The 16,997-nt window shown below is 52.9% G+C and overlaps 8 protein-coding genes across 8 annotated transcripts; 4 read left to right on the top strand and 4 right to left on the bottom strand.

The window, feature by feature from the left end:
* Nucleotides 1-136: 136 nt before the first annotated feature.
* On the top strand, nucleotides 137-1,828 carry PG985_012880 (oxidoreductase; the record flags this gene model as incomplete). The annotated part of the gene is made up of 4 exons (XM_066832646.1): nucleotides 137-154; nucleotides 236-1,173; nucleotides 1,258-1,469; nucleotides 1,554-1,828. The coding sequence occupies 4 exons, from the start codon at nucleotides 137-139 to the stop codon at nucleotides 1,826-1,828; spliced, it is 1,443 nt and encodes a 480-aa protein (XP_066680696.1).
* Nucleotides 1,829-1,996: 168 nt separating this feature from the next.
* On the bottom strand, nucleotides 1,997-3,733 carry PG985_012879 (uncharacterized protein; the record flags this gene model as incomplete). The annotated part of the gene is made up of 5 exons (XM_066832645.1): nucleotides 1,997-2,200; nucleotides 2,257-2,362; nucleotides 2,427-2,706; nucleotides 2,769-3,378; nucleotides 3,461-3,733. 5 exons carry the CDS (start codon nucleotides 3,731-3,733, stop codon nucleotides 1,997-1,999), a joined length of 1,473 nt encoding a protein of 490 aa, XP_066680695.1.
* A 1,045-nt stretch (nucleotides 3,734-4,778) lies between these two features.
* Nucleotides 4,779-6,241, bottom strand: PG985_012878 (uncharacterized protein; the record flags this gene model as incomplete). The annotated part of the gene is made up of 5 exons (XM_066832644.1): nucleotides 4,779-5,079; nucleotides 5,158-5,253; nucleotides 5,320-5,708; nucleotides 5,766-5,953; nucleotides 5,998-6,241. Coding segments are annotated over 5 exons (1,218 nt in total), but the record flags the coding sequence as incomplete, so codon positions are not given.
* Nucleotides 6,242-6,921: 680 nt separating this feature from the next.
* On the bottom strand, nucleotides 6,922-8,712 carry PG985_012877 (FAD-binding oxidoreductase; the record flags this gene model as incomplete). The annotated part of the gene is made up of 6 exons (XM_066832643.1): nucleotides 6,922-7,411; nucleotides 7,466-7,796; nucleotides 7,860-7,950; nucleotides 8,001-8,062; nucleotides 8,146-8,480; nucleotides 8,564-8,712. Coding segments are annotated over 6 exons (1,458 nt in total), but the record flags the coding sequence as incomplete, so codon positions are not given.
* Nucleotides 8,713-9,649: 937 nt separating this feature from the next.
* PG985_012876 (NAD(P)-binding protein) lies at nucleotides 9,650-10,727 on the top strand (the record flags this gene model as incomplete). The annotated part of the gene is made up of 2 exons (XM_066832642.1): nucleotides 9,650-10,291; nucleotides 10,350-10,727. 2 exons carry the CDS (start codon nucleotides 9,650-9,652, stop codon nucleotides 10,725-10,727), a joined length of 1,020 nt encoding a protein of 339 aa, XP_066680692.1.
* Nucleotides 10,728-10,991: 264 nt separating this feature from the next.
* PG985_012875 (uncharacterized protein) lies at nucleotides 10,992-11,979 on the bottom strand (the record flags this gene model as incomplete). The annotated part of the gene is made up of 3 exons (XM_066832641.1): nucleotides 10,992-11,213; nucleotides 11,293-11,794; nucleotides 11,942-11,979. The coding sequence occupies 3 exons, from the start codon at nucleotides 11,977-11,979 to the stop codon at nucleotides 10,992-10,994; spliced, it is 762 nt and encodes a 253-aa protein (XP_066680691.1).
* Nucleotides 11,980-13,000: 1,021 nt separating this feature from the next.
* Nucleotides 13,001-14,029, top strand: PG985_012874 (uncharacterized protein; the record flags this gene model as incomplete). The annotated part of the gene is made up of 1 exon (XM_066832640.1): nucleotides 13,001-14,029. One exon carries the CDS (start codon nucleotides 13,001-13,003, stop codon nucleotides 14,027-14,029), a length of 1,029 nt encoding a protein of 342 aa, XP_066680690.1.
* A 1,215-nt stretch (nucleotides 14,030-15,244) lies between these two features.
* On the top strand, nucleotides 15,245-16,880 carry PG985_012873 (amidohydrolase; the record flags this gene model as incomplete). Its single annotated transcript, XM_066832639.1, has 4 exons — nucleotides 15,245-15,595; nucleotides 15,642-15,946; nucleotides 16,007-16,056; nucleotides 16,120-16,880. 4 exons carry the CDS (start codon nucleotides 15,245-15,247, stop codon nucleotides 16,878-16,880), a joined length of 1,467 nt encoding a protein of 488 aa, XP_066680689.1.
* Nucleotides 16,881-16,997: the final 117 nt, after the last annotated feature.

Raw genomic sequence — 16,997 nt, 5'->3', positions numbered from 1 at the left:
TCCATCCGGTCACATCCGATGGTTGCAAGAAGAAGAGTTAATATCGCATCCTACCTATTATCACACATTATATGATCCCGGTCCGCGAGATCTTTCAGTGACTCAACGATTGTGATAAACCCTAATTCAGAAAGCTATGGACCTGGCATCTTGTGTAAGTCTTGAATCGAAACACTGTTCGACCAATTCAAAACCGACGACACCTTGATGGCTAACGCGGGGAACATGCCCGAAGTGCGATGCCTTGTCCAGCGCATTGCCGGGGAACGTCTTCCTCCCCAACAGCACCACCTACTTCGACGCGAACTCGCATCGCTGGTCGGGCACGGCCTCGTCGCTGCAGCCCAACTGCGTGGTGCTACCCACCTGCACCGAGGACGTCGCGACGGCCATGCAGGTCCTGACGCAGAACCAGTGCCTCTTCGCCGTTAAGTCGGGCGGGCACATGGCCGTCGCGGGCTTCAACAACATCGACGACGGCGTGACGCTGGACCTGAGCCGCATCAACACCGTGGAGGTGTCCCCGGACCTGCGCACGTCGCGGCTGGGGGCCGGTGCTGAGTGGCAGCGGGTCTATGACAAGACCCCGGACGTCGTGGTGCCGGGCGGCCTGTGCGGCGGCACGGGGGTCGGGGGCGTCGCGCTCGGGGGCGGCATGTCTATCTTTCTGGCCGAGAAGGGCTGGACGGCGAATAACATCATCGACTACGAGATAGTCCTGGCCAACGGATCCATCGTGCACGCCAACCAGGCCTCGAACCCGGACCTTTTTCTCGCCCTCAAGGGCGGCGGCTCCAACTTCGGGGTGCTGACCCACATCACCGTCAACAACGCGCAGCTGAGCAACCTTGTCTATGCTGGACAGGTGATCAATCTCCTCACCGACCAGTCGACCAGCTCGCTATTGAAGGCTCTGACCAAGTACACCAAAGCCAACAACAAAGACCAGAGCGCGGGACTGCAAACCATGTTCAAGCTCGGCAGCGATGGAAAGGATGAGGCCGAGACATTGTATGGGCACCGCGTGGGCCCGGTCTCCGTGATCCCCTTCCTCCCTCCCGCCATCTTTGGCGAGCTGCTCAGGGTTCCATCGCAAACGCTGGCCATTGCTGCGCCGGCGCCTATGAACGTGATGTCCAGCATCGCGCAGGACGCCCAAGCAGATGGGTTCAGGTAGGTTTACTAAGGCCCCTACCACACCTGGTTCCTTGGCAAAACCAAGTAGCTGCTTGTACTGATTAGTCGTGTCACCAACAGGGACGCAATAGCGACCATCACGTTCAAGAACGACCAAAACACCATCGAGGCGGTGCACAAGATCACCCACGACATCTGCAACCAGATTGCCGACGTACCCGACCTGGACTGTCTGTGGAACTATGTGCCTTTGCCGGATATTGTTACTGCCAACAGCCTGAAAAGGGGCGGCGACGTCCTGGGTCTGGACAGAAAGCGCATTGATCGTATGGGTACGTACATGAGCGAGCATGACCCTCCGAACGCCACTACATCTAGATTGTGAAACTTTGATATCACTGGCTAATCCGTGTCAGTGGTCTTCTTCTCTCCCCGGTGGCTCGACGCCCAGTACGACGACCGCATGACCAACGCCAGCGTGACATGGTTCAACCAGGCTAAGGCGGCCACAGTGGCCCGGGGGACCGACGACGAGTTCCTGTATCTCAACTTTGCCGGCGGGTTCCAGGATCCCATCAGTGGCTACGGTGCTAAGAATGTCGAGTTTCTGCGGCGGGTGGCGGCCGAGTATGACCCTCAGGGGGTCTTCCAGAAGCTGGTGCCTGGGGGATTCAAATTGCCGGCGATGTAGGAAATGTGTTGTCTTGGAGATAATATACGCTAAAGTCAACCACGATGAAGACCGATTCTTACTTGGCTAGTTTCGGTTGAGTTTCGTTAAATAGTATGTAGTAATCATAGATTGTCAGTACGACCCCATCCCAGCTCACATTCTCGTCTCATCGACCAGTCGTTCTGCTCACACAACACCTTTGTCCAGTCTGGCCTTGGAGATATATACCGGCCAGGAGTGAGGGACAACCGTAAAGTATGCTTTCCATTCCCATTCCTTCTCTGGATTCACCTGACGTATCGAGTAATCCCGCACTATTGTTGCAGCGATTTTGAACAACTGGATGTTAGCCAAGTGTTCCCCGGGACAACGATTGTAGCCCAGGCCAAACTACTTCCGCATTAGCGTAACTAATCCTGAGGGGTGTCGGGGTACATGACGCATACTACTAGCCAATAATCGTACATGGTGTTGATTCCATCGGGAAGCCATCTCTCAGGCCTGAACACCTTCGCGTCAGGGCCCCAGCAGTCTTTGCTCTGCTGCATGACCCTGCATACTAAGGATTAGCACAGAAACCGACTCCTCGGGTGCATAAGACGACAAGACAACTGACTGTGGGTTGATGGACAGAACGGTTCCTGCAGGAAAGTGACGGCTACCGATGGTGATGCCCCCTTTTGGTGCTATTCTGGGAAGTTGAAATGGTCCCGGCCCAAACATGCGGAGGGATTCGTAGATACAGGCTTTGACAAACGGCAGTTTCCTAGCATCATCGTAAGCAACGACACGTCCGCGACAGCGTCCATCGGCCACCGAGGCCTCGACTTCGCCCTTGGCGCGGTGCCATGCGTCCTGGTGGCGAATCATGAAGTACACAAATGCTTGCAGTGCGCCTAGGACGTACTCGTTAGCAAGTAACAGCCCAACACGACAACAGCGGCTAAGGCAGGCGTACACGACAGAGTATCCGAGCCGGCAGCTATGGTGGTGGCTGTCATGGCCTCGACATCACGATAGCTCAAGAGGTCAGGATACTCCTGGTGGGTCCTTAGCCAGTGGGCGACCATGTCGAAGCGGGAATCTGGATTCGCCTTTCTCTCGTGCAAAGCCTCCATCGACGTGCGGAACAGGTGCCCCATGGGCAACAGCCCCAAAGTGGTTATCAGCGGGTTGGCAACCACCAGCCGCAAGAGCCATACATAGTATCCGGCGATTCCCATGTACCGGGTCAAGCTACGAGAGTTGGCAATGGAGCCGCTGACATCGTGGCCTGCTTGGATGAAACCGAGGGACTTTGAGAAAATAGCTTCGCCTGCGTTGTCAAACGTGGTGTACGTGAAGAACTTGTCTAGATGCATTGGCTCATGCGCCTCGGCGTGCCTGTCCATCCATTCGAACAGAAGGGCTATATTGGCATCATATTGAGGCTCCGATCGTAGAAGATGCGACAGAGTAAATCCAGGGGCGAACAATCTCGACCTCTCCGTTTTCTCCTTCGGGTCCAAAGTGGACTGCGGAGTCACGTAGCGGTAATCGGGAATGGTAAAAGCTTGATACCAATCCCCCTTTGGCCAAGCATTCTCGTCAGTACACAGTCAATGCGTGGTGCTAATTCCGCCTATCTAGGTTTTTTTTACGGTTACTCACCTTCCTCAGGTACGTCTTCAAAAGAACCTTTGGCCCATTCGGATGGCTCACGCTCACCTCGTTTGGCGCGATCCTTACGAAATGACCATGTTTCTCATGGAGCTTGATGATGTGGGTGTTGTGATCGCCTTCAAAGATGTGATAAGCATGCCATAGACGCGTAATGGATGCCCAGAAGGGACCAGGAATATGAGATAGCGGCGAGAAGTAGCGACGCCATATAGCCACTGTGAGCAGAAACAACACTAGGAGGGGCACGCCGAGAGCCCACATGTTGCACTGGTCCGATTCTGATGTGGACACAGGGGCTCAAAGCAGAAAAAGTCTCATAAACCTTAACCTTTCAGACCAGGTTACCAAGTTGACAAGTAGCTTGCGAGTCTATACTTTCCAGTCTCCTTATGTGGCAGTGTTTATGTGTGTGCTTGTGATAACATGACGCTTAACAGGCAGAACAGGATGTTGTCTCTCTTGGCTCGAATCTATACCCTGATTGAAAAGGTAGAGACGCACATACGTAAACCTCGCCATGGTTGCCTGCATTGGAATCTGCAGAGCAGAGCTGGCAAGCTGCTATGTGAGTCACTCCGGGCGTATTGCATAATACATCATGCAACGCCAATTGGAGATGGTGCCATTCTCACAAGGATAATGGTCTTTAGCCGTACCGTAGGAGTGGGAGTGTTACACAGCGTTTTATTGACGCACTTATAAGCACACATGACCCAATCTGCATGGATACATCATGCGACTCGTTATGATATTGATTAATTTGACACCAGGCCAAATACGGGAGGGTGCGCACAAGGCTCTGTTGATAATAACACATTAGTGACCTTCCTCTTTTGGCTTTGTCGGCAAAGAGAGGGGCAATCAATCACGAAGGCCTTGTCAAATATGAGGTCAAGTAGGTGTTTTGAGGATCCGTGCATATCCAATAGACGTGTGAGACAGTAATGCATACCACAAGCACGATTGCTATGTGTGTACATGAACCATTTCATAGGAATTCTAGATGTAGGGGGGCGATTACGTCGGTTGTCGAAGTGATTGTCCTTTGTATAAGCAGTTAATACCTACAGAGTGGGTGTACACTATTCCCGTTTCCTGTATAGTGACATCGAAATGATCTACAATCACGAGAGAGCCTTGGTTGGTCTCTGTAACCAAGAGTGATACCAATGCCTTCATTCATCTTCAATGTCATATTATGTATGCTAGGAGTCACGGATAGCACAATACAACGATATGTCAATCAAAGTCTTCGAAAGAGATTAGACACAGACCATTCTCTGCATACAGCGTTGTTGCGCATCACCTAGATTCCACGTCTGTCCTCGGTGCCATGTAGCTCAATATAGCTCGGGTCATGCCGGCCGTCGGCCCATCCATATTCGGATGTGACGACTATTCTCTGGCTAGAGCCACCAGGGAGTATCGACCCACCTTTGGAAGATTGTCCACCAGTACCACGGCTGCTGCTCCAACCTCGCGAGGAAACGAGCGATCTGAGGTACGACATGATCGAGAAACTCTTATGATTCTTAGTCACGTGTTCGTAGAACCGTGGGAACATCGGCATGCACCCGACAATGATGGTGCCAGCCAGCTCGGCGATCCTACACCATCGAAAGGTCAGCACGTGGGGAACTCTTGTTGTATGATGCCCTTGGACGGCAACGTAAGGGGCTACCTACGACCAGATGCCAATCTTTGCGCTAGCCTTGGTCGCGTTCGCATCCTTGAGTGCCGGGACTCGGTAAGCCAGACCAGCGGCGGCAATCGCGCAGGTACTGAGGACGTGTAGTATTAGTCCCCGGCAGCGGGACCGAGCGATACTGGTCGGGGTTCGGACTTACAACACGCCCACGGAAAAGATGGCCAAGGCCCCCAATCTGCGTTTGAAGGACATCTGCAAGTGCCAGATGGCCCAGCAGGGAACGGTGAGAATGCCAAGATCGAGAAGGAGGTTGATAATGCCAGCAGAGAGCACGCCGCCCTTGTTGTCAATGCATCTACCCTCGACATCAGGGTGCCAGATCTTCTCGCGAGGGATGCACTGGAATAGGAACGTGAAGAAGCAGGCAACGTAGTAGCCTATGGTGATGAAGATGAGAACAACCAACGCCCACCATACTTTGCCCTTGGATGAGCGCGGTGGACAGAATATGTTCTTGAGTTGAATAATGATGAAGTATTTCGCCGCGCCCATGGAGGGGGGATAGATGACCTGGAAGACATTGGTCATCTTCAACATATTGTGTCAGTATTGTCAACTGCAAGATCATGGTGAAGGGCCACAAACATATAGCATGTACGGGAAATCGACCGCCCGAATGTTCCACGCATCACGAGTTATGCCAATGGAGGATAGATAGATATATAGGGCGTCCCAGACTAGGAACCCGATCTGGTAAGAGACGTCAACGGCCCATTCGTCTTGAAAGGAATTGGCAGGAGCGGAAGTCATTACCAATGCAAAGAGGGCTACATCTTGTCTGGATGTTAGTAAGACCTCGACGCGTTAGGATGAATACGATGATGTATATGATGCTTACAATCCTCATGAGTCATCTTCTTGACAATAAAGGCTTTAGTATATGTTCTGATACCGACAGAAATCGTCATGAGGGCCATGCAAGTGATGCCCACGCCTAGAACCCATTTGTGAAGTGACGGGGGATTATCAAAATTGGAGACAACACCGTTGGGTGGTGGAATCAGCGACAGCTGCGCCGAATTTTGCCGAACAGCCATATCCATGAGAGCAGAGCTGATGTACTATCCCGACTAGCTACAGGAATATTGTAGCAAAGGTTGGGAGAAGTCTGATATATCCAGGAGTAAGGAATAAGATATAACAACAGCAGGGCATGGTTATCTGCTGCTTTTCTTAGACTTCGAAGCTCGTTGGATATCGACAGCTCACACAAATTGGACTGCCACCGCGAATCATGCAGGTCGTAATTGAATGAGAAACACTGCCACCGCCTTAGGCTCCAAAATATCACCAGAGACAACCAGAATGCATCAAGCAATGCATGCGGTCCAGCTAACGGGGGCGTGGGCACCAATAGGCTGGTAAAGTTGGGGTACGTGAAACCACCAACTGCAGCCCTTCCTGCTGCCGACACAGCCAATATAATCGAGATAATATCGGTTGTAGGATATGCATGTCAGACGGGAATGAGAACTGTGCATGCCCACCCACCCTGTCAGCAAAAGCTGGAATTGATGACGGACATCGCATTCGGACACCAGTCTCTGCACACCGATGTAGCGAGTACTTGGTACTTTTCAGTCTGGCATCTGGCTGGCAGTCTCCAATCTGAGTAAATTGACGCTACCTGCTTCCCGGGCGCAGAAGCTACTGAAATAGAAGAACAACGTGACATTCGCAGCATTCGTAGAGGGTAACTTTTTGATTAGTTCCAATAATATATCCCAAACTACGAATGAAATCAATTCCATGGCAGTTTGAATCCCCCCGGAACTAAATGCTGAAATACATGATCTGGATCGTACTGTGCTTGAACCTTACGCAGTCTGGCGTTGCTACTAGGTCCATAGTGGAGGATAACCTCCTGGTCCCAGCTGGAATCGCTCATGAACAGGTAAGGGAGGTACGCAGCCTCCTCTTTCGATTTAAGTTCGATCGATTGAATCATGCTGCGGGTTGCATCGTGTACGACCGCATCGTCGTCGGGAAACCAGCAGCCCGAGTCTATCACGAACCATGTCTGGTTCACCGGGCTGAGCCCCAGCGTATTCCCGCCACGAGAGCGACCCTCGCGGATCACTCTGGTCGAGATCGGTTGCAACCCAAACGCCGCCGTTCCCGCAGTCACGGACTTTATCTGTTCGAGGGCTTTTGAATTGGTCAGCAAGCCGGTCAACGCTTCGTAGTGGCCCTTGGTTGGCTTGAAAGCTGTTGTCCGCCAGTCCACTCTCCTATGTTGCCCTAATTAGCTCTACTTTCACTATATGGGTATGAATTCTACCCACGGTGGAAATCCTTGGGGTCCCTGTCCCGATATAAATTCGCTGAGCCTTGTGAGTTTGGTCGAGTCCGATGTGGTGTTTATATGATAGAAAGGGGCAAATGCTGCCGGCGACTCCTCAGGCTTCAGGTAAACGAGGTTCAACACCACTCCCACCGTGGCATTGCTCATGAACCCCTGCATCATAAGATTTGCGTAGGGGTCCTTGACGGGTTGAGACTGGTACTCAAGCATAGCATCAAACAGAGCCGGCAAGTCGTCTAGCGTGTATGCCTTGATCCCAGCCCATACGGTGGAGATTGGATACGTGGACATTGTGAAAGACGTTACGACTCCTGATCAACCAGTATCAGTTTTATGGAGTATTATCCAGCGTGAAAACAAGTATAAGCACCCACCGAAGTTATTAGTACCGCCTTTCAAAGCCCAAAACAAATCTCCATTATGCGTGGCATTTGCGTCGACGAGAGACCCATCAGCAAGCACAACCTGGATCCGGGTAAGTATCGAACGGGCAAATGGTGATACATGATACATACTTGGAAGTTCACGACGTTATCACAAACCAATCCATACAGATCTGAAAGATAGGATAGACCGCCTGTGGGCTTCACAGTCAGCTATCTGTCTGGTTCGGTTGCCATAACAGGGGAAATATCAGGAAGGTGCTGCTGTAACAATTACCTCCCAGGGTGAGCCCACCGACGCCGACGCTGTCGACTCTCCCGCCTACCACGGTGACGTTAAAAGGGTCGAGGTGAGAGTAGACCTGGCCCCACGTCAGACCGGCACCTACCGTGACGATCTGATTGGCAGCATCGTAGTTGACGTGGTCGAGTCCGGCTAAGTCGATCAATACACCGTTGTCAATGTTGGCAGCACGCGGTGACGGTGAGTGGCCCCCGGAACGAATTGCAAACTTGGTGTGGGACTGTACAAGGCGGCCTATCACAGATTGTAGCTGAGCTGCGTTGACGGGACGAAAGATACATGCGGGCGATGCCCATGCCGTTTGAGACCTGAGATTATGCGTGAGTCTTTGGGGAACATTGCGTACATGACCAAGTATGTTCCCGACAAGAAACGGAGAAACAGGGCCTACCAGTTTTCAGTGCTGAGTTCAGAATACCCGATCTCGTTTGGCAAGAAAAGATCTTGATTCAATGCTCTATCAAGCTCGACACATATGTCAAGCGCGAATGCGATCAAGGCGCCATGAACGAGAACCAGGAAAATGGAGAGAGACATCGGACCTAATGGTAGTGATTTCATGTTCCCCAATGCCAATGAATGTAACGTCTTCGAAGCAATGACAAAAGCTTTCGGGCATGTTTTGTATTGACAACAACAGGTCGCTCGCAGCGGGAAAGGCAAATTCCCATTTTATATTTTATGATACATTACATTTTTCTATCAAGAGCCTCGTACTGTCTTGGAGCTCAACAGACGAACTGAATTCTTTGCCTGCGTCAGATGAGGAAGCCAGCCTCGAATTCTAAGATGAATGGTAGATGGTACCCTAAGTAGCCAATACTCCGACTAGCAAGGTCTCATTCTATGCAATTGCTAGGAAATGGTGAGCATACAGGGTGAGTTCGGGTGAGGCTTGCGATTGCTTATCCGAGCCACCCTTGTCTCCAATGTCATTGGACGATGGGGAATCTTTATCAATCCAGATGGAGGGGTGATTCTTCTTTTGTGTGGCCGGCAGAGCTCCTTTCCGTCGGTTCACTTATTAATTGTGTAACGCTGTTATGCATTGGAAATTGGAACTTTAGCCGCGGGCAGTGCATGGTACATACTGGATACATGGGAAGCAAGGCAGGAATCAATAATGAGACTAAACTTGGCGGCAGATGGTCAGTGCCTGGTCAGTCGTCTGTATCACCACACCTTTTTTGCAGAAGCTGGCGGAAATTGATGCCCTGCGCCCGGTCTGGAAGTGTTTGTTTGATTCGCCAAACATGCACTGTGATACCCAAGGGCTTCTTTGTTCATCCCTTACGGCAATGCAATTCCCAAGAACCTCTCCAACTCGATTCCCACATCTTCTTCTCAAGTGTCATATACTTCTTTCTGGCAAGCAAAGTGTGAAGCTGCGCACATATTCGTTGACTCATCTTTGATGTCAATGAGTTTTGGCGCGTCGTCTTTCTATCGCTTAATTTCTGCTCATAGCCACGTCAAGATGGAGGATGGTCTGCTCATCTTCACGGGCGCTAACAGTTCCTTGGGACTCCCAGCTGCCGACTATCTCCTTGGCACATATCCAGGCTACACTGTGATATTCACTGTGAGAGATGCTTCAGGTTCGGATCCCAACACCAAGAGGCTTCGCCATATCATCTCCCTCCATCCGAAAGCAAAGGCCTTTGTTCTCGCCCTCGATCTGGCCAATCTCGCGGCCACTCACGCGTTTGCCGATACAGTGGTTTCCGGAATCCAAAACGGGCAATACCCACCGATTGCGTCCATCGTCTGCAATGCATACTACTGGAACCTCACGGTCGGCCCCGAGCTCACCGCCGACGGATACGATAAGGTGTTCCAGGTCGGACATATCGCTCATGCGGCCCTTGTCCTCCGTCTTCTCGGCAGCTTCCGTGAAAACTCGGCTGGTCGTGTCGTATTGCTCTCTAGCGATTCCCATTGGCCTGGGAAGAACGCGATGGAGAAATACCCCCCCTTAATCCCGGACGACATGGAGCTGTTGGCCAAGCCTTCCATGGAACCAGACCCAGACAAGCAGGGGCGGGGATACCAGAGATACGCCACGACCAAACTTGCCATCACTACATGGATGCACGCCCTGAACGGACATCTCGAGAAGGTAAATATGGCCCTGAATCAATCATTGGAATGCTGCTGCTAACGCATACATGTCCCAGGATCCTAACTTAAAGGCACTCACTGCCCTTGCTATCAATCCAGGCAACCTGGTCGACTCGCGGGCTCTCCATACCAACACCCCACGGAGCCTGGTGCTCATGCAGACATTCGTGTACAAGCCTCTGCTACCGATCCTCCGACTAATCATGGGTCCAACACTACGAACCGCCGCCCCGGCAGGACACGACGTCGTCGAGCTCGCTCTCAACCCGAAGTATGCTGGCCAGAGAGGGTACTATACCCTCTTGCAGAAGGACCAGAGCTCGCCCGATAGCCAGGACAAGGAGAAACAGTCAGGCCTCTGGGCCAAGACCTTGACATGGGCCAAGATAACCCAGGATAGGACGAAGCTGCAGCTCTACGCCAACAAGATCTGAGCTGTACAGTCTGAGGGTTTAGAGGGAATTGGAGCAACCTTTCGGTTTACACTATGAGCTGAAGAGATTTCTCGATTTGTTTTCCCAAGAATGAACATCTAGCCATCTTCCTCCTGTTTTCTTACTATCAATCTAATAATTGAATTGGGAACAAGACCGGTGGAGATCATATTACTACCTTTGTCAAACTATGTGACCTCACATGCCTGAGACCATGGCGATATAGCTCATGCTGAAAAGTAGTCAAACGCTAGGAGATGTATATTAAGCGAACTTTGCTCGATCTGAGAACCTCCGAAGGATCCAAGACGTCTCCAGCTTCTCGGATGCCAGCGTCCAGTCCGTAGTCCACTTGCGATGGAATGGCTGGTAGCCCAAGAGCCCACCAATCCACCTCCCAACCACGATCCCTACAATCTGAGCCAGTCGTTTGCTGAACGGGATCCAGCTAGGCAGCGTCAGGTACGAGCCACCGGCATCGAACATCTAGGTACAACATCATGTATAGTGTCAGGTATTCCGCTGTGTGTTTCTTCGTCCAGAGCATGAGTAGCTTCAGACTTACGTTCATGACCTGAATCATGTCCAACTTCCTTCCGCTCATCACTACCTCGTCCTGGTACCCGTACCAGTTCTGGAAGAAGTTATCGTCGAGTCGGAAAGCCACGGCTGATTTCTGGGCCGAGAGCAAGAACCTGGTCGTTCTCAAAGCCGGCTGCGGAGGCGGCGCGGTCTCATCAGCGGACGATTCAATTTCATCTTGTCGGCCACCATCCGGCGCGCCTTGCGCAACTAATGTCAGCGGATAGAGGCGGTGGTTCGCCCAGGGCGCCACGCACAACTCCCCGTCCTCTGGTCGGAGTCTGTACGCGGCCTTCTCGACTTCGACGCCCAGCGTCCCCGAGAGGACCTGGATGTACTCCTCTTGGTAGGGATGGAAGTGCATCGGCGGCTTGTCGGCCGACGCGAGCTGGATCAGGCGCGGGTGCGACAAATCGAAGGTTATGTCGTAGTAGAAAGCCCGGGTGGCGTCGCGTACTCGGTGAACTACGATGGCGCCGTCGAAGCTGCATCTTGACCCGTTTTGGGTCCGCTGAATAAGCTTGGTCCTCTATGCGAATACTTGTCTTGGTTCGCTGAGCACCGACCGTTACTCGTCGTGCCGGAGCGGCCCTAGGTCCGTCCGTATGGGATACAATGGTCAAAATACTTACGCGCTTATCACCAACTCCGAGTCCTGGTTCTGGTCCATTTCCGAGGATCACTTTGTCTGGAAGTGTCCCAAGGCGATTCGCTAGCTGTTTCATATAGTCGCAGGGTTTGCTGTTATTGCTGTATTTCTGATGTCCTGGCGGTTCACTGGTATTTGGGGGCCGCCGAGCCTCTGGGACCCCTGCCTATATACGTACCCTCGTACTCCATAGTACTCCATTGTACATAGGCAAATACGACTCTGCGGCTAGGATGTAGGGCTGTTTCTTGGCCTGCGCCTGAGTTGGTCTAAAGTACCAAGAAGTATCCGATGTGTTGTATTCTGAGATGCTGATGGTGTCGAGTAGGTAGGCTCTCGGAAGCTGGGCAAGGTCTCAATTGCTACCCGCCCATCCGAAAGCCAATCGCGCTTGGGAGGGGGGGTTGGCCACGCAGACCTCAGTTATGATCGCGGCGGCATTGAGACTCGTCCCGCCCCGATACTTCCAGGCTACAGGGATAGGCGAGCCAAGGCTGCAGCCGACATCAACAATGAGTGAATCTTACGCGACGCCCCAACTGTGCGACTTGAATTTGATGAGTGTGTAACGATTGATCCAAGGCTCGATTACGAATCGTGGAGAAGTTGCGGGGTGCCCCTCATTGCCAGCCAGTCAGGGAAAAGGAGGCATGGCGGCATGCGCTTCAATATATGCAGTCATGGTCGAAGTCGTCAAAAGTGGCAAGGAATGAGTTTGCAGTGGCAGCCTGACTGCCAGCATGAATATGGAATTTCATGATACAGTTGTCTTACCACACCGCAGCTGATCACTTTAGAACTCGTCACCTGGCCCTCGTGCCAAGAACAGCGGTCAAGTAGGTGAATGGGTGTACTGAGTTTCGAAGTTTGCATCGGGCACGATGGCTTGTGTCTAAAGGTTTCCAAAGTCATGTTATAACTGCTCTTGGATGTCTGCTGGTGCAGGCATGTTATTACCCGAACTTTTCTAAATAGTACCAAGAACCCTAAGCATCGAATAGAGCTGGAAAGCATAGACTTTGATCAGGCTCCGGGACCCAAAATGCCAAGATCACGATCAGAGCCTCGCCAGGGCGAAAATCTTGCCCAGCAATACGGAGGCTACCATACCGGCAGATGGATCAGCCATCTGCCAGCCTCCTGGATTCCTTTCGTTCAGCTAGCCAGGCTGAGCCCTCCGGCCGGGCTGTGCCTCGTATTGTTCCCCCATCTGTTCGGGCTTCTGAACGCGTGCATCTTAGAACCGCAGCCTTTGGGCAAGGTCATTCGTGCCTTTGGCTTGATGGCGACCGGCAGCCTCTTCCTATCGAACGCCATCCACGGCTGGAACGACTTGATCGACGCGCCGATTGACAAACTTGTGGCACGCACCAAGCATCGTCCCATCGTGAGGGGTGCCGTCACGCCCCGGGCTGCCTTGTTGTTCACCCTTTCCCAGGCTCTGGCCGCCGCCGCGGTTTTGCTGCTTTATCTGCCCGACGCCGCCGCGAAGGCGGCTGTCCCGAGCATCATCTTCAACTTCTACTACCCCTGGTCGAAACGGCACACCCACGCCGCCCAGCTTGTGTTGGGGGTCAGCCTCGGCTGGGGTGTCATCGTGGGTACCTCGGCCGCCGACGGCGCTTCTGCGCCCTGGAAAGGCGATAGTACCTTCGTCCCTACAGCATGCCTCTTTGCCTCGTCCGTCCTGTGGACCGTCGTCTACGACACCATCTACGCGTTCCAGGACATCGTGGACGACCAACGGGTCGGGTTGAAGAGCACCGCAGTGCTGTTTCAGGAGAACACGAAGTATTTCCTATGGGTCTGCCTTGGTGCTCAGATCGGCCTTCTGTCCGCACACGGATATCTACTGCGTTCGGGTGCTGGGTATTTTGTCGTCGCGGTGGGTGGCTGTGCTGCGGCTTTGGGGTCCATGATTGCTAGGGTCGACCTGAAGAGCCCGCAGAGCTGCTGGTCGTGGTTCAGGTACGGGTTCTGGCTTGCTGGTGGTTCCATAACCGGCGGTCTGCTGTGGCAGGCATGGTGTGAGGGGGCCCATGTGGCAGGTTCGCAAATGATGGCAGATTAGACTACCAAACACCAATTTGAATGGGTTGAGAGAAGGCGGGTGTATGTCGTGATATGCGTTCTGGGTAATAACGCCATGCTGCAAGTATGTTGATGACTTCATGGACGAATACAATGACAAATGAACGCGCCAAATCACCTGGCAACATTCGATTTCGCAAAGTAATTTACGATTGATATACATGATTTCTACGGAGGTCCCTTTCAAAAGTGAATGACAGCCCCCCCTGCCGCCAAGACGATCTTCACAGCTGGCAAAACGTACTCAGCGACAGGGGTCAAGTTACTACGGTGACGAGGGCATTTTAGACTGATTACTTCTCTTTTTAACGAACCTGATTGGATAAATGATTCTTATCCCGGTTTCTTATACCCCGTTTAATACCGAACTGAAAGATCCAGCTGGTCTCCAGCTGCGAGAAATCTTGGCATGACAAGGGGGGGGGCATTCACTTTTGAAAGGGACCTCCGTACCGATCTAATGTAAGCGTCATTATTGGTATGATGTTGACGGTTTCGAAGGCGTTGACGGATGGAGGATGGATATCCTCAAGTGCTTGTTGCAAGTGTTCTGTGTCGGCCTGCGTGTTTGGGCTAACATTGAATGTAAGCTGGAACCGAGAGTGGAAATGAACTAATCAAGCCTTCCCGTAAGGAGGCAATCAGCTCGGTATTCCCGGGGCCGTCCCTGGCCTCGGCTACACTCAGCTGAAGAGAAGCAAGGAGGTGCGATTGCGACAAATGACGGTTGCGACTCTTGCCATCTTCGCTCAAGAAAATGGTGGTGTTGGGTCGGGAACTATGCAGGGATGATGAAGTATCATTTGTGAGTTGGCTTGATGCGCCGGCAGCGTCGGGAAGGGAGGACTGAAAAGATGGTGGTGAAAACCAACAGATCTAGCTGCCAGCCCCCTCCACATGCACCTGTAAGCCAAGGTTACATGGGCACATGGCATGGCACAGGGCCCCTGCGTAGGCGCTGAATGGAATTGATTGCCACGTGCGGGGAGGCCGTGAAAGCTCCCTCCCTTTGTAATGCTGGTTTCTAGTGATGCAGGAGTTATTTAAATTGAAATTATAGACACATGTTGCAAGAGGTTGTTCTTTACTCATCATCCTCTTCTCTCATAAATTTGGTGGGCTGTTTGTGCCCTCCTAACAGCATCCCCGTATTGTGTACTACTGTGTTGTGTGGTTTTGATTGCCCGCCCGTAACATGCAGCGTTCCGGCTCTCTGTCGCAAATCGTCCTGGTACTTTATCATGTCGCCATTGCTGCATGTGCGAAGCTTCTGAGTGGCGGCACTATCATTGCATTTGACCAGGAAACCGAAGAGCTGAAAGTGATACGCAATGGCTCCGTCCTGATTGACGGAGACCGGATTGTCTCCGTCTCGGATATAGCTTCGCCATTCGACGTTCCGGCTGGAGTAGAGTTCATAGACTGCACCGACAAGATCATTACCCCCGGATTCATCGACACCCATCGCCATGGCTGGCAGACCGTCTTCAAAACGATGGGCTCCAACACGACACTGGCTGACTACGGCTCACGATACAGCGCACTCGTCGCTGCCCCCCCTTTTCACTCCTGACGACCTTTACATTAGCCAGCTCGCAGGCATCTATGAGGCCATGGCAGCAGGCGTGACTACAATCGTCGACCATGCGCACCACACCTGGACACCAGATACTTCGGCCGCAGGACTTCGTGCCTCGGTCGACAGCGGGGCACGCATGTACTGGGCGTACACTTTTCAGAACTCGTCCGCCGAGTTTGGGATTCCGGAACAGATTGCGCAATGGAAGGAGCTAGCGGCTTCCATGACCAGCAATCTCACTCAATTGGCCATAGCCTACGACGACTTCACCACCAATCCTACCGGAGCCGATACCCTCGCTGTGGCAGACCTGATCAGGTCTGTTTGATGTACTTCTAGCAAGTCCTTAGGACCACAAATGGCTGACTCCGACCACAGGGAGAGCAAATCGCTGTTGACCACTCACCACGTTGAGGGCCCTTGGCTGTGTAAGTGCTGCATGTCCCCAAAACATCATGATCCTGTGGCAGCTGACCGACCAACTCTCTCAGTGGGAAACTCGCCCGAGGACCTCCATCGAGTTGGTGTCCTGAACTCGAGTACCCCAGTCGTGATAGCCCACGCCGCGTTTCTGGACGTCCGGGGCGCGGGGCTGCTGCGGAGCACCAACCAACACATTTCCATCACCGCGGAGAGCGAAATGCATTATGGCCACCTGCACCCGACGAGCCACCTGATCATGGACCAAGCCTCGCTCGGGGTCGACACGCACATGACCTTCTCCACGGACATCCTGACGCAGGCACGGCTTTGGCTCCAGTCCACCCGCTACCGCGTCTACCAGAACACCATCGACCGGTTCCAAGTCCCCGCGCAGAACCCATTCTCGGTCAACCAGGCCTTCCTCCTGGCGACCCGGAATGGCGGCTTGGCCGTGGGCCGCAAGGACCTGGGCGTCATTGCCCCGGGGGCCCAGGCGGACTTGGTGGTCTGGGAGGGCCGGTCGCCGGGCATGCTGGGGTGGACCGACCCCGTCGCGGCCGTCATACTGCACGCGAGCGTGGGGGACATCACGCACGTGCTCATCGGCGGCACGTTCAAGAAGCGCGACGGCCGGCTCGTCGACGCCCGCTACTACGACGAGGTCCAGGACCGGTTTCTGGCCAGCGCGCGGCGCATCCAGAAGGTCTTGAAGGACACACCACTGCCCTCGCAGGAGGGGAGCTTCCTGACGGGGACCCCATACGGCTACGTCATGCAACTAGATGCCAAGCGAGGCGAGGGGACCGGGTACGGTCCAAGTTTTGTGTAGATATCGCTATGGTTTTGAAAATATAGAGTGTGATTGCTCTTCTTGTAGATACTGAGTAAGGATCCAATATCAGGGAGATAATCCTCATCACCGAGCATGGCATTCTAGATCGTGGCG

Source organism: Apiospora marii, assembly GCF_038362585.1.
Source record: "Apiospora marii strain CBS 49790 chromosome Unknown utg000009l_segment0_segment0, whole genome shotgun sequence".
Lineage (NCBI taxonomy): Eukaryota > Fungi > Ascomycota > Sordariomycetes > Amphisphaeriales > Apiosporaceae > Apiospora > Apiospora marii.
Note: the sequence above shows the minus strand (reverse complement) of the source record. Positions and strands in the feature narration are given on the sequence as shown.